At 33.0% G+C, this 16558-nt stretch overlaps 2 protein-coding genes and 1 pseudogene across 2 annotated transcripts; 1 reads left to right on the forward strand and 2 right to left on the reverse strand.

Annotated features, from left to right (window-relative positions):
* Nucleotides 1–399: 399 nt before the first annotated feature.
* LOC114132675 (uncharacterized) lies at nucleotides 400–2063 on the reverse strand. Its single transcript, XM_050200432.1, has one exon. The coding sequence runs from the start codon at nucleotides 2056–2058 to the stop codon at nucleotides 664–666; it is 1395 nt and encodes a 464-aa protein (XP_050056389.1). The 5' UTR covers nucleotides 2059–2063; the 3' UTR covers nucleotides 400–663.
* A 7-nt stretch (nucleotides 2064–2070) lies between these two features.
* LOC126549934 (uncharacterized) lies at nucleotides 2071–3581 on the forward strand (annotated as a pseudogene).
* A 1139-nt stretch (nucleotides 3582–4720) lies between these two features.
* Nucleotides 4721–11252, reverse strand: LOC114119634 (uncharacterized). Its single transcript, XM_027981261.2, has 3 exons — nucleotides 11229–11252; nucleotides 5930–11137; nucleotides 4721–5853 (listed from the first exon to the last, which is right to left on the reverse strand). The coding sequence occupies exons 1-2, from the start codon at nucleotides 11250–11252 to the stop codon at nucleotides 5972–5974; spliced, it is 5190 nt and encodes a 1729-aa protein (XP_027837062.2). The 3' UTR covers nucleotides 4721–5853; nucleotides 5930–5971.
* Nucleotides 11253–16558: the final 5306 nt, after the last annotated feature.

Raw genomic sequence — 16558 nt, forward strand, 5'->3', positions numbered from 1 at the left:
AAAAAACCAGAAAACTCAAAACGATTTTATAGATTTTGAAAATGAAATATCAAAAATCGAGTCCACTAATTTTATATAATACCTCAATAACAACTCATTTAAAAACATTTAAACATAATTTTTTTATAATATGTATTATTTATAGTGTTAAAAATATAAGAATTTATAAAAATTAAAACTTATCTCATAAAATAATTAGTATATTAGATATACCTATATGTATACAATAAGACTACATAAATTAGTAATTACTTAAAAAGTAACAAATAAAATTGTATTATAACTATAATAATAATTATCACCTATACTACACAATTATACAAATTAGTAATTTAACAAATGAAATTGAATTTACAAATAAGGTGATTTATTTCAATACAATTTATTATACATACGATTATTTGAATAATTTTATCATTAATAAATAATAACTAATAAGTATCTTTGTTATAAAATAAAATATATATTTTATACAAGAATTTTTAGACAATATATAAGTGAAGAAAAAAGTATGATACACAAAATACATGCATATAGATATAGGTAGGTACTAATTATTCACATCCAAAAAAATAATATAAATGTTATGAATGGTACCTATATGACAAATTACATAATATTTGGTATATAAAATATAGATACGTACTAAGAACCTTTACTAAATTAATTTTTAGTATTTACAGGATTATAACTTAGAGTAATATTTTTTATATCTGATTTTTTTGCTTTCTTATTTAAATAAAATTTCGCTATAAAATATATTAAAAATATTATTATTACGGCAACTAAATATTTGTTTGTGTATATAAATTCATACGTTTTATCTACAATGAGTGAATTTAATAATATATCTTGTTGATCTAATTGATTATTTATTTCGTTAAACGCGTCTTTATTAAATTTAATATTTTTTATTTCATCGTAGTGAATAGGTTTGGGGTAGGGCTGATTTGAAAAGTTGAAAACATTGCAGCATGAATCGTTCAAAAGAGATAAGTCTACTGGAACTGAGGAATATGTTTGATATATCTGTTCCGTTTTCAGTACACCTTTCGATGTATAAGCAATACACCCAGACTTCAAGTATAACTTCCCAGAACTTTTAATTTTAATTTTTTGAGTGATAGACTGTTTATTACAAATTATAGTAATTGTAGTGGGTTTTTCACATACAAAAAACCAATGATTTTTGAAAAATGAGGGATACCACATTTCTGTTTTGATTTCAGAGATATAAGTATCACACTGAGGTGGTTTAGTTACAGAATTTTTTAGTAATTCTGTTACACATGTGGGGTCCGTGTCACTATTATGTACAATCTCATTAAATCCACAAACAAATATTTTCGCTACTAATTTACAGTTATTTAAACCTGTCCAAATAAAATATTTGCTCATTATTTTGTCCATTAACAAATACATAGAAGCTTTAGTCATATGAAGAAATTGACTATGTTCGTTAATTGGGATGTAAATAGGTAATATATAATAAACATTGAAATTTTCTACAAGGCACAGAGGAAATGTTAAAGAAAAAATAAATCTATCGCCTATTGTGTGCATTTCAATGCTTAATATTTTGAAAATTTCTTGAATGTTCTCCTCATCAAATTTAACTGGAATTTTCAAATCATCCGGGAGAATATTCTCTATGTGTTTTATTTCCGATAGTAATTGGTCGGGTGTTATTATAAATGCATCTACTATATTATTTCGTACGTTAGAAATTACTCTTTGTAAATTACTTACAAGTATGTCCAATTCAAATATAGTGTTTTCTAGTATAGATATCGAGCTCAAAACATTAATTTTTCTGTTTTCGTTAGCGATCGCAATAATCATTTCGTTCAGTTTATTTTCTCCTTGTCTCATGTTTGCATCAAATAATTTCTTATTTTCATTAAATGATGTAACAGAATCATTAAAATTAACTATTGTGGTTTTTAATATAGATATCTGATCATGAACAATACGCATAACGTCTTTCTGATTGTTTTCCAATTTATTGATTTCACTATCATATCTTCGTACATCGTCAGCATCAGCTACTCCATACATCCATTTAAATATATACGTAGTATTCATAAGAGTATTGTGAATGATATCAGTCCTGGTAAATATTGAAATGTATGATGTATGATGTGCAATATTATGATAAAAATTGAAAATTTTATCTTCTAGGTAATATAGGTAAAAAGTTTTTAGAGTCAAAAACGAACAAGATGCAAAATACACGTAAACGAAAACTATTTCAAGAACATAGACCTAAAAATGTAGCAAGTTCTGGTCCAGACCAAAATTATGGACTAGTAGAGACTTTAATTGACGATATAACACCCGAAGAAATTAATAAAAGAAAAAAAACTTTTTTAGATACACTTAATTTAACTCCGTCCAATAGATTGGCATTAGAATTTGAAACGAGAATTCAATCAAATTCTCAAAGGTGGCATAAAGAAAGACGTAATCGCTTAACAGCATCAAACTTTGGACGCATATGCAAAATGAGAACATCAACATCTTGTAAAAATACTGTTTATGATCTATTGTATAGAACTTTCACAACAAAAGCCACAGAGTATGGAAAATTAATGGAATCGGTAGCCATTAAAGAAGCAGAAAAAAAATTGGACAAACAATAAATACATGTGGACTTTTCATTGATGTCAACCAACCATTTTTAGCTGCTTCTCCTGGTAATACATATTTATACATTTATTACCTATATTATAAATAAACTGTAAATTAGGAAATGCATAAAATAAATACCTAATTTTATAATTACAGTAGTAAAACGCTGATTTTAAAGTAAAGGTATTTTTTTTATATATATAGATGGGATAATAGGTGAAGATAGTTTAGTGGAAATAAAATGTCCGTTTTTAGCAAAAGATTGTGACAACTATGTAGAAGCCTTAAATGAAAAAAAGGTATAACACATAATAAATTTGTATATTATAATATTTGCAATAATATTTATTTAAAAACATAAGTTTAATAACTACCTACTTTATAATTTTAGCTACCCAATTGTACGTTAGTTCATGGCGAATTGCGTTTAAAAACTAGTAGTAATTATTACTACCAGGTGCAAGGACAAATGCATATATGTCAAAAAAAAAAATGTTATTTTGTTACTTACACCAATAAATGGTTAAATATCGAGTGCATAACCTACGATGAAGAATTTTGGCAGAAACAAATGGAGACTAAGTTAGAAAAGTTAGTGCATACAAAAGGACATATGAAAATGTCATATAGGTATCTAGTTGTATATTTAATGAGTTTTAATTTTTTTCAGTTTTTACATGAATTGCATATTACCAGAAATCATAAATCCACAGTATGGTAAACGCCTATTGGTAGACGATATAAAAGACCCAAAAGAAGACAGAAAATAATCAATATAATACAATATACATCTACGTCAATACTCCTTTTATTATTATTTATAATAATTATATTTATGTATTAGGTATATAGATATTACAATGAGTATACTTACGGTTATTGGGCTATATTAGTATATCTCATTGGTATCTTATATGGATCACTCTAATAATAAATTTATGAATATAATACCTACATACAAGTATAGGTATAATAAAGTATAAACTATTGTTTTTTTTTTCAACTATTTAGATTTTGTTTGATGAAAAATCATAAAATTGCTGTATGAATTTATGTTTAGTAGTATATAATCTACAAAAAATCATAATTTTTCACTTATCAATATATAAATATATAATAGGTACATTATAAATAGATAATAGATATAGGTACTTTAAATTTTATTTTATTTAACATTTTGTTGTGTAAGAGATTGCATGCTCTATATAATGGTATATAAAAATATTTAAGTAAATAGGACTTAGATAAAAACAATTAACAATTATTGTGATTTTTGCTCTAGGAACATGTTAGTAGGTAAAAATGTATGTTATTTTATTATTATTCATTCACACTGAATCATTATTAATCCCAAATTTGGAAAAAGGTTGTTGAAATCAGATACATTAGAACCAATTTTATTAGAAAAAAATAATTCAAGATGCGTGGAATAAAAAAACGAAAAAGAAATATTTGTTTTTACTATTTTGTATAATTATATAAATATTTATAGATTATAAAATGAAAAAATTATGTATTTTTAAGTGTATTTAAGTAGGTACATGTTATTGTGCTCAATATTCTATTTTTCTTTGAATTACCAAAAAAATATGTAAGTAGTTAGCATTTCCACGTACAAAAGTGTTATATGTATAAAATGTACGCAATACATTTAAATACTACAAAACTAATATTTAGATATTTAGGTAATATTGGTTTAGGTTATTGTTATAAATTAGTTATTATTTACTGTATATAAATATTTCATGAAGTAAATATCTTATCATGTATTATAAATACAAATCGCGTCGGAAACCGAGGGTATTAAAAAATTACAGTTGAATTTACCCATTTACGTGTATATTTACGCGCGATCCGTCATAGACAAGGGTTCAAATAATAATAAACATCGCTCCCGAATAAACACAATCGTCGGCCGGCCGCCGACTACTAGTAGTGGGCGTGGTTAAAACGTCGCGTGCTTGCGGATCGCGAAAACACCTAACAGCGCGTTCTCTCGGACGTTGTATGCGTTTCACTTTTACTGTTGCGTCCTCTTAATGTGTAAACTAATAGGAATCTAACACTAATAATAATTAACAAATTTGAAGTGGTAATAATAATTTTAGTGGACTGTATTATAAAGATATATCACACAACATAACAAACAGGGATAATATTTACAAGTAATAATAATAATAATACTAATGATCACATATGAAATATAGAGATGTAGGCGCCCACCTACTATATAATATAAAGGCAACTAACCACTCGTCAACCGAGAATAATAATTAATAAATAATATGAATGCCGTAAAAACTAAACTTACAATAACATAATAACTGCCTCAGAGGCCATGATACAAAATGTTGATATAATATCAATCAAAACAATACAATATTAATAAGTGATAATGTGATAATATAAGAAGTTAATCGCGTATCAATTATGATACTGCGTTACCGTTATCTGGTTACCGCCGACCGCTCGACTGTCTAGTGTCCATACTCCACGATATTGTGTCCATATGACCAAATGCGTATGTATGTATGTATATGTAAATGGATACCGCACCGACGTCTGTTCGCCTAGCTGAGGTCCCGCGACCTACACGCTAATGGCTGCCCGAATCTCCGACGTGCTTGTAGGTAAATGATCGACTCGTGCCCGCGCACGATGACCACTGACCCGTTCGTTGTTCTTAACGTGCACCCGCGTGCACTTTAAGAAATCCGAACGATTAATATTATACAACAAAACAGCGAAACGTTTCGTTGCAATCACGGATTTAAATAGATGCCGCAAACAACCGAACTCGAACTTAATAACGAGTTTTATTTACCATTAAACGTCAACGCGGCGCGTAACTAGCACAAAATTCATAAATCGCAACAACACCGACACCAATCATATAATGGCCGGCGCGATTTACTTGTACGGCGAGAGACTTAACATAGATCAGGTTCGCGAACTGTCTAGTACGATACTATCGCCTCCGAGGCGGTAGGCCTTTGTTGTCTGCGACGACAGCCGGTTTTGCATGGTACGGCGGCGGGGAGCGGGGTTTTCTTCTCGAACATTCTTTGCCTTATCGGCGAAGACCCACGACAAAAATAAATATTGTCGCCGCTAGAATCGGTACCGAACATTCTCCCGCCTTTGAAAGCGACGAACTTTCAAATTTTCTTGTATTGCAGGTCATCAATATCATGGTTACCGCTAACGCAAATTGAATACTCACTATTTACAATACAAAGTATACAAACAAAAAATAATAATACACACAAAAAGATATATATATATATAATATAACTACCATGGGAGAGGATATGGGACGTCCGTACGCACCGGCTTCTTCTTACATGGGCAGCTTGGTGATCTTGACAACTGGTCGCTTGAGAAGACCGTCGGCTGTTCGAATAGTCACAACGCGAACGACATTGTCAGGACCAGGATGAACTTCCACAATACGTCCAAGTTGCCATGACATCGGTGGGTTATTAGGTGAATGGACTGCTACTAAGTCCCCTACAGTTATGTTGTCGGTTTGTTTGAACCACTTTTTGCGTCCCTGTAATGTCTGCAAATATTCACGACTCCAACGACGCCAAAAGGATTGTAGTGCCTGACGAATTAGTTGCCATCGTCTTAAACGGTTGATCGGAATATTAATGACATTTTCTTCAGGTAGGGCCAAGAGCGGTTGCCCAATTAAAAAATGTCCCGGAGTGAGCGCGACAAAATCATTCGGGTCACTCGAAAGAGGTTGTAATGGCCGGGAATTTAAAACACCTTCGATTCTTATCACTAGTGTAGACATCTCCTCGAAGGTATAGACTTGGGCTCCCACGACCTTCTTAAGATGTGTCTTGGTGCTCTTGATTGCGGCCTCCCATATCCCACCAAAATGGGGCGCGGCCGGAGGGTTAAAGTGCCATTCACATTGAACCCGAGAAGAGACGGCCTGACGTGCATCATCCGTTTGAAGCAAGGCCTTAATCTGCTTCGCTGCACCAACATAGTTCGTCCCGCAATCCGTGTAAATATTGGCTGGGATTCCACGGCGTGAAGTGAAACGGTCCAATGCCGCAATAAAAGATTCAGTAGACAAATCAGTCACAATTTCTAAGTGTACGGCTTTTACTGCCATACAAATGAACAAAGCCAAATACGCCTTGTGGGTCCGGGCCCCACGCCGGCGACTCTCCTTCACAACGAATGGACCTCCGTAGTCCATACCTACATTATAAAATGGCCGAATTGCGGTGACTCTGAAAACAGGTAAGTCCGCCATGAAAGGTATAGGAGTAGTGGCTCGATATTTTGAACATGGAACACATGAATGTACTGCTCGACGTACAGCAGCCCGACCTGACATAATCCAATATCGTCGACTAATCATTGACAGTACCAGTCTCGCTCCACCGTGTAACAATAGCTGATGATAATGCCGAACAATCAACTCCGTGAAATGGCACCGTTGTGGTAACAATATAGGGTGTTTCGCGCCGTCGTCAAGTGCAGAATTCTTTAGGCGTCCTCCGACTCGAATCAACCCGGCATGGTCCACAAAAGGAGCCAACTGAGCTAAGGCTACGGGTACAATTATTCGATGACCTTTGATTTGCTTGTATAAGTCAGAATAATACATTTTTTGGGTATATTTGATTACTCGATACAAAGCCTGATATTGTTCTGCAAATGAAATAGGTCCTGACAACATAGAACGCCCTCGCGCTCGATTAATAAATCGAAGACAGTATCCAACAACACGCTGCATCCGAGATATAGAGGAAAAGCGTTCTATCCAAGGAACCTCCTCCTCGAGGGTATGCAATGCACATTGAACCGAATTTTTTACTTCCGGTAAATTTAATGATGCCATAACTTCCACAGACGGCAACGCCGGCCATTGAACTTCATCCTGACGTAGAAAATCTGGTCCTGATAAGTGCTTGGAACATGACAGCAGTTCTCTCGGAAGCATACCTCTGGAAGCCGGGTCAGCCGGATTTTCGTTCGTCCTCACGTGAGCCCATTCACAATTGGGCACCAGTGCTCGTATCTTGGCCACACGGTTGGTCACGAAAATCTTAAATTGCTTCTGTTCCCGCGTAAGCCACGCTAAAACGACTGTGGAGTCTGTCCACGCCTTGACCTTGTTAATGGGTATTATGTTATTTAAAACTTCAAAATGGTGTGACAAAAGTTTGGCCAGAAGTAGAGCCGCGCATAATTCGAGCCTAGGAATTGTCAACGAAGTATCCGTTTGTGATGATTTCAACGGTGCTATCTTGGTTTTGCACGTGATAAAATAAACATGGAAGTGACCCAAATTGTCAGCTATCCGTAAAAATACTATGGCTGCATATCCACATTGTGATGCATCGGCGAAGCCCACCATCTGCACTTCTTTTGCATGGCGGACATCAATATGACGCGGTAAAGATACGTGTGACAACGATGGTAACTCGTCCAGGAACTGCAGCCACTTGTTCACCAACGAAGTAGGTACCGGCGAATCCCATCCAATCTTCTCGAGCCATAGCTCTTGCATGAATCCTTTAGCCCACAGCAAAACCGGACCTAAGACACCAATTGGATCGTACAGTCGTGCGATCGTAGATAACACAACCCTCTTGGTAGTCGATCTCTCGCTGGTGGCTCCATGATATCCAAAGGTATCGGAGGTAGGATCCCAATGGACTCCAAGCACCTTCAAGTTCGCATCTTCCGTTGGTGTGAACGTTGGTTCTACAGCCTGATCCTCGACCGGAATACACCTCAGCACGGCATCGCAGTTACTTGCCCACTTTTTTAATTCAAGTTGACCTCGCTGTAATAAATTAATTAGGTCTTTCTGTACGGCCAATAGGCCATCTACGGTATCGGCGCCAGCGATTATGTCATCAACATATGTATTATTGATTAACAGGCCCTTCGCCTGGGGAAATTTCGCACCATCTTCAAAGTCCAATTGACGCAGGCATCGCAGTGCAAGATATGGCGCTGAGTTCACGCCATAAGTGACGGTTCGCAATTGATACTCCTGCACCTCATCCTCCGGTGACCTACGCCACAGGATGTGTTGATAGACACAATCCTCATCACGTACTCTGATCTGCCGATACATTTTCGCGATATCAGCTACGAACACGTATTTGTAGAATCGGCTACGAAGTAGAACATCGCTGATCTCAGTCTGTAATTTCGGCCCCGTACATAGACAATCGTTTAATGATTTTCCCGATGTCGACTTCGCCGATGCGTCGAAGACAACTCGAATCTTAAGTCCCTTTTCTTCGTGCTTGACCACAGCATGGTGTGGTATAAAATATTTTCCTGGCACCGATGCCAATTTCATATGACCTAAATTTAAATAGTCATCCATAAATTTCCGATATGCTGTATACAGTTCCGAATCTTTTGCCAAGCGTCGCTCGAGATTGTAAAGACGATTTAATGCTAGTGCGCGCGATGCACCTAAATCTTCCGGGCTCCCGCCTTGAACTACCGCCGTCTGACTCGTTGACATCTCTGTTAGAGCGCGCACCGACGACTGAAACGGTAAGGACACTACAAACCGTCCGGATGCGTCTCTAATTGTCGATTTACGGAACCATGCCTCACATCGTTCGTCTTCCGTTGACAAAATGTCCGGCACATCTGGTTCCTCCACAGACCAAAATTTTTGTATTAATCTTCCGATTTCTGGCGTCGATACTGCTGATAATGACACCATGGGCGACGCTGAAATTTCATTTAATGCTCCTACCACAATCCATCCAAGATGAGTGTTCATGGCTGACGGCAGACCCGTACTGTGAATGATATCGGCCTTTGATTGTAACAAATGTGGATACAAGTCGCTTCCTAACAACATATCGATTGGTCCCGGTACATCGAACTCCGGATCGGCCAGCAACAGGTGGTGATACCGCTCACGCACCGCCGAAGGTATTCTATCACTAGGTAACTGCATAGTGATATGCGTCAGAATGACGACGCTAGTAGCACCAAATTGCGGACCCTCCGCGTGAAGCGGAATAAATTGGCATTGTGTGACACCTTTCACTTTAGTTACTCGTTGTTGAGAGAGACCTGTCACCTCTATTCTGCTCTTAATATGCCTCAAACCAAGACGAGTAGCACATTGTGAAGTGATCGCCGAAATTTGGGAACCACTGTCTAAAAGGACGCGTACCGTTTGTAATTTTCCCACGTTGTCCCGAACGCGCACAATAGCTGTACCTAAAATAACAGTGGCTTCAGTACGCACAGTTCCCGAAAACTTGACCTGATTTTCCGTTGCAGTTGTTCTTTTTTCCGTCGACTCCGCTCCCTCTGTCGAACATTCGGCGTCTCCGTACGATACTACCGACGCTGGCTTCGCGTAGTCTATATGTAACAATGTGCTGTGTTTGCCACCACAACTCCGGCACTTAAATGTTGACGTACATGCTTTCGCTGCGTGTCCTGACTTTAGGCATATGAAGCACACACCATTACCGCTGACAAACTTCCTTCTTGCAGCGACCGATTTTTGTTTAAATGCTCCACAACGATAAAGTGGGTGATCCTGTTCACAAAAAATGCATTTTACGCCACTCGAAGTCGTAGTTAATGAATATTTCCCGGGTGTACCACCCTTGCTCTTTTTAGCCGCAACCTTGACATTTTGTTCTACTTTATCCGCAGTAGTTCCGATGTTTTCTAATATCTTGCACCGTCGAGAAACAAAATCCAAAAGGCTATCCAATGACGGCATTTCCGTCTGTGGTATACTAGCTTCGTATAGTCTTCTGGTTTCAACGTCAAGCACCCGCGCGCCAATATAAAATAATAGAAAACCAGAAATATCATCGATACCTAACGCCTTGATAGCGGCGACGTTCTCGCGAAACGTATTGACAAACGTAGCGAGTGCCGCCGTAGACTCCTTCTTGAGAGGCGAGAACGCGAACAATCGATCGATATGCGCCGTCGCTAATAATCGATTATTTTCAAACGATTTTTGAAGAGCATTCCACGCGATATTGTAATTATTGGCCGTTAACGGAATGGACTTGATAACGGCTAACGCAGGACCTGATAAACATGATTTTAAAAAATGAAATCGCTCAATGTCCGAAATTGACTGATTGTCATGCACAAGTGAACAAAACATATCACGAAATGAGCACCATTGGACTACGTCCCCATCAAATTTTGGCAACTCAATTTTGGGCAATGTTATAGCGGTACCCGCAGAAGCCCCACACTCCGGACGCGGCATCCGATTTGTTACACTTGTCGTCGGTCGAATTGTTTCAAAAATCATTCGAATACGTCCAATTAATTCCTCAACCTCGTCCGTAATTAACAAATCTGTGTCCTTGAAGTCGTCATGTAATCCGGAATCCAACATAAAATTCAACACTTCTTGTTGGTGTACCTCAACTTGATCCACGTACCTACTTGTCGAGTGATACGTAGCACGACAAAAACAACGGTTGCTTGTCAACCTCAGTTTGCGCCTCCTGAGCTAACGTATGTAAATTACGAATTTTTCGTACAATCATATCGCGAGAAGCACGTGAACGTAACAGCATGTTTGGCTCCGAAGCCACAGCTACCGATTGACGTTTCGGACGACCCATATTTACAAAATAGGATGATTAGGAACAAAATATCTAATAACAATAATCTAACGAACAATACCTACCTAACGTACTATGTGATTACAATAAGCAAGCAAATAAAATAATTCGTATTTAAACATATAAACATTGCTACTCCTATCCGAGCCCGAACGGACCAAATGTTGTTTCGTAATTTAATTTTAGTATATTAATGTGTAAACTAATAGGAATCTAACACTAATAATAATTAACAAATTTGAAGTGGTAATAATAATTTTAGTGGACTGTATTATAAAGATATATCACACAACATAACAAACAGGGATAATATTTACAAGTAATAATAATAATAATACTAATGATCACATATGAAATATAGAGATGTAGGCGCCCACCTACTATATAATATAAAGGCAACTAACCACTCGTCAACCGAGAATAATAATTAATAAATAATATGAATGCCGTAAAAACTAAACTTACAATAACATAATAACTGCCTCAGAGGCCATGATACAAAATGTTGATATAATATCAATCAAAACAATACAATATTAATAAGTGATAATGTGATAATATAAGAAGTTAATCGCGTATCAATTATGATACTGCGTTACCGTTATCTGGTTACCGCCGACCGCTCGACTGTCTAGTGTCCATACTCCACGATATTGTGTCCATATGACCAAATGCGTATGTATGTATGTATATGTAAATGGATACCGCACCGACGTCTGTTCGCCTAGCTGAGGTCCCGCGACCTACACGCTAATGGCTGCCCGAATCTCCGACGTGCTTGTAGGTAAATGATCGACTCGTGCCCGCGCACGATGACCACTGACCCGTTCGTTGTTCTTAACGTGCACCCGCGTGCACTTTAAGAAATCCGAACGATTAATATTATACAACAAAACAGCGAAACGTTTCGTTGCAATCACGGATTTAAATAGATGCCGCAAACAACCGAACTCGAACTTAATAACGAGTTTTATTTACCATTAAACGTCAACGCGGCGCGTAACTAGCACAAAATTCATAAATCGCAACAACACCGACACCAATCATATAATGGCCGGCGCGATTTACTTGTACGGCGAGAGACTTAACATAGATCAGGTTCGCGAACTGTCTAGTACGATACTATCGCCTCCGAGGCGGTAGGCCTTTGTTGTCTGCGACGACAGCCGGTTTTGCATGGTACGGCGGCGGGGAGCGGGGTTTTCTTCTCGAACATTCTTTGCCTTATCGGCGAAGACCCACGACAAAAATAAATATTGTCGCCGCTAGAATCGGTACCGAACAATTATAAACTGGTAAGGTTAACTGGACAAAATAAACATGACGTTATGAATTACCCCAGATACAGTAAAGATAATTTATCAAAAAATAGAATAAAATTGTATAAATAAGCTTTAAAAAAAGAGCTATTATAGCTATGGTATAATAAGTATATTAACATAATACAATTACATAAAAATAGTGTAACTTATATGTGTACATCTAAGTCATACATATTGCTTGACATAACATAAATAAAAAAATAGTACAACAAAATAAAATAAACTTTAAAAATAAAAACATAAAAATAACATTTATAATAATGTATGTGTTTATCAGTGTAAAAAATAATGGAAACCAAAATGTCCAAATAGTATATAAATCATACAGCAGCCTGGTGAGATACTTGTAGTAGGGGACGAATACATAAATTATTTAATGTTGATAACACTTATCACATTTTTATACAACTGTTAAATCACGAAAATACCACATATCACCACAATCTAACTCAATTTATAACTTTCAAGAATTCATAAATAAATTCGAAAAATGTTTGTATGAATTCTATTTCTTTAAAGCAACAAAATAAATAATATTTGCTCTAGTCGTTTACTCGTATCGTGGTAATAGCTGTCTTATTCAGATTCTTGATAGTGGAAAGCATTATTTTTAATTTTGTTCGTTAAACATTATTTTAATATTAAAAATTACTTATAGGTAGCTACCAAAAAATAATTAATCAACGAGGTTTGTGAGTGACGGTAAGTAAGAAGTGATCAATAAGAGTACCGGATTAAATTGACTTTACTATACGCACTCTCGTATTATTACGTATACGATTTGATTTTTGATTTTTATCTAAAAATCTGAAATATTGATACAAATTTTAATTAGAGTTTTTAAAAATGTATTAAAATAAATTATTTTTAAAAATTTTAAAAGCATTAATATGTAGTATCAATGGCATGTATATTTATAATAGCATTAAGCATCAATAATTATTTAAAAACGCTTTTATGATACAATTAATTTACTGTTCAGTAAATTATACCCTTAAGTGTTCTCAGGTAATTATTCTACTTAATAATTTTACAATATTATATTATCACGACAAGTTACATTTATCATAAATTAAATGTATCTGAAATTAAAGAGACTGAATTTAAAAAAAAACTGAGTTGTTATAGTTATAATTCTTATATTTGAACTTTTATCGATATATCGATTTATATAGAACACACATATATAACATAAATTTATAATTAATAATATAAGTAAAAAGTTAGAATATGGCACTAGTTTTAAAGACTTAATTATTTTAAAAATAAAATAAATTATACTATCCATATCACTATTACTTACTAAATATAATTCATATAGCTGATTTATTAATACAAATTAATATTAAACATAATTGTATTTAACCAACTAGGTATTTAATTAAAACTAAAAACTACGTTATAATTTAATTACAGATTATAATAAAATAATGAGGAATATATATAAAGGATTGAATAATAATATGAACATTTAAATACATGTTTCTATATGAATTATGTAATTGTTACTTTGATAAGTAAGTTTCAATACTGGAATATTAAAATATTATAATCCCTTCCTAAAACTAATCAATAAGATTATTTTAAAATTGTAATAATCAAGTCATTTTATTTATGTAATGTTAGAAATGTTAGAAATATTAAGTACTTATAGACCTACAATCTCATTACCCAGACAGTTTAGAACAAATATAAGATGAATACAATGAGTATACATTGTATTCAAACTTAGTGTATGATAAAAAGGTATCTAATTATGATATTATATTTTATATATTTTTACTTCATTTTTATTTTTAATATTTTTAAAACATTTTATGCTTGGCTTAAATTGATTAGTGTGTTTTATTATAATGAACACCCTATTTACTATAAAATAATTGAACTTCTAATTATGTGTATCTTGAAAATACGAGATTAATTAGTTATATTAATAGAGAAGTCGAATTTTCAATTATTTTCAGCGCATACAATATTTAATTTACTAAAACAAATTTATGTTTTATTATATGAAAATATTATTTAATTTTAAATAAGTCAATCCTAAACTGGTTAAAATCTGACTTGATTTTAAGAGCAATACTAACCTAACATAAATCATTTTCTATTTGTATAGCTATAATTGCATTTCTAGTATTATTTATTTTAAAAATTACAATTTGTAAATCCCATTATTTTTATTCATTGTAAATAGATACTGATTTAAAATATTATATTATCTGTAATATTATTATTCTGTATTATCTTATATTATGTGTATTAAAAAAAAAAAAAATATATTTAAAAATATATAATAAATATAAAATGGTATCAAATTTGTTTATTTGTCTATTTCAATAGCTTAAGATGTAGAAGGGAGAACATCTCAAATATTATTTAATAATTATTTAAAAAATATCATTAAGAGTTTTCTAAATTGTATTAAAATACCTCTTATAATATGTAGATTGTTATTATTTTAAAAAATATTTCATATTAATATTATATTACGATGACAAAAATGCAACTAAATCAATAACAATTTTGTGAGTATATTTTTATTTTATTTTTTTTATGACATAATATTATTAAAAATAAGTAATAATATACATTTTAGTGACTTAATTATTAATAAAATCAATACAATTTTATAAATAAAATAAATAAAATGTACTACATTTTCAAAACAATTATTATAATAATAACTTTGTTTAAAGTTTGTTTTGGTTGTAAACCAAGAAGATTTTATTAGAGTAGTACAACAAATTCGAATGCAGCTTAAATAATAATACGTAGGTAATCAAACATAGAAGTTAATATTATTTAATGATATACCAGATGTGAGATGATAACTAGTCTATATTTATTTAACTATTTATATTTTAGAAAATATTTAGTTTACACTATTTTCAATCATTACATAATCACTACGTTTTTAAATAATTGTAAATCAAATGGATGTTCCACCAAATTGTTGGTAAATTATTAATTTTATATAAACTTTAAATAATTATAATAAGCTACTACCTTTTTGATAATAATTAATTGTATATGTATATTCTAGATCTAGATATTATGCTAGATTAAGAATTTAAAATACATAAAGTCTTAAATGATAATAAGTTATAACTTATAACAGTGTTTTTTTGATACATTTCGTATCATAGTAACTTCAAGCAAGAGAATCATTTTGGGGTGTAAAAGAAAACTTAATTGAGGGCTAACATATTCTATTTAGATTTGAAAATGTAATGTCTGAAAACACAAATAATGGATCTATAAAATGACTAAACTAACTATACGATTTTCGGTTACTGACCAGTTCCAATCTAATATAAAAGACGGCCAAACACTGAACTCGATGTAACTATAGCTAATTTAACGGTAATTGAGTGAAGAGAAAGTTTATCGATTCCATAAACCAATGAAAAGTAGACATTTTATTTAAATGAATCACTTTTGAGTTTTGGTATATCAATAATAAAACATTCGAACACTACGTTCGTCTTTATTAGTGTGTGGTCGATGTTTATAATGGGCTTTACATTTTATCTGCCAATTTCATAAATATAAATCTAATTAAAAAACAAGTAATAACATATATTTTTAAAATTAAATTCTAAATAATGTTAATAATGTCAAATAATAATAATAATAAAAAAAATACTTGACATTTTTTATTTATACGTACATATTGTAATTAATTTAATAATTAAAATAATATAAACATAAAAAGTTATAATAGTGAATATAAATGGAATGAAATTAGATTCAACACAAATATCCAAGAATACAAATTAAACAGTGAAAAATTATTTTCCATTTTCTAGAATATTAAGCACACCATTACACAATTCAGTTACCACTTTTCCAAATAAATTACCAGTATACAATTTATTTTAACAGATACATTTGTCTTTTGAAAACAAAATACAACAAAAGTAGTCAGAATTTGTAGCTACAAAAATATTGTTATATTATATCATACATGATATAATTATTTAA

This window comes from Aphis gossypii, chromosome 2 (assembly GCF_020184175.1).
Source record: "Aphis gossypii isolate Hap1 chromosome 2, ASM2018417v2, whole genome shotgun sequence".
Lineage (NCBI taxonomy): Eukaryota > Metazoa > Arthropoda > Insecta > Hemiptera > Aphididae > Aphis > Aphis gossypii.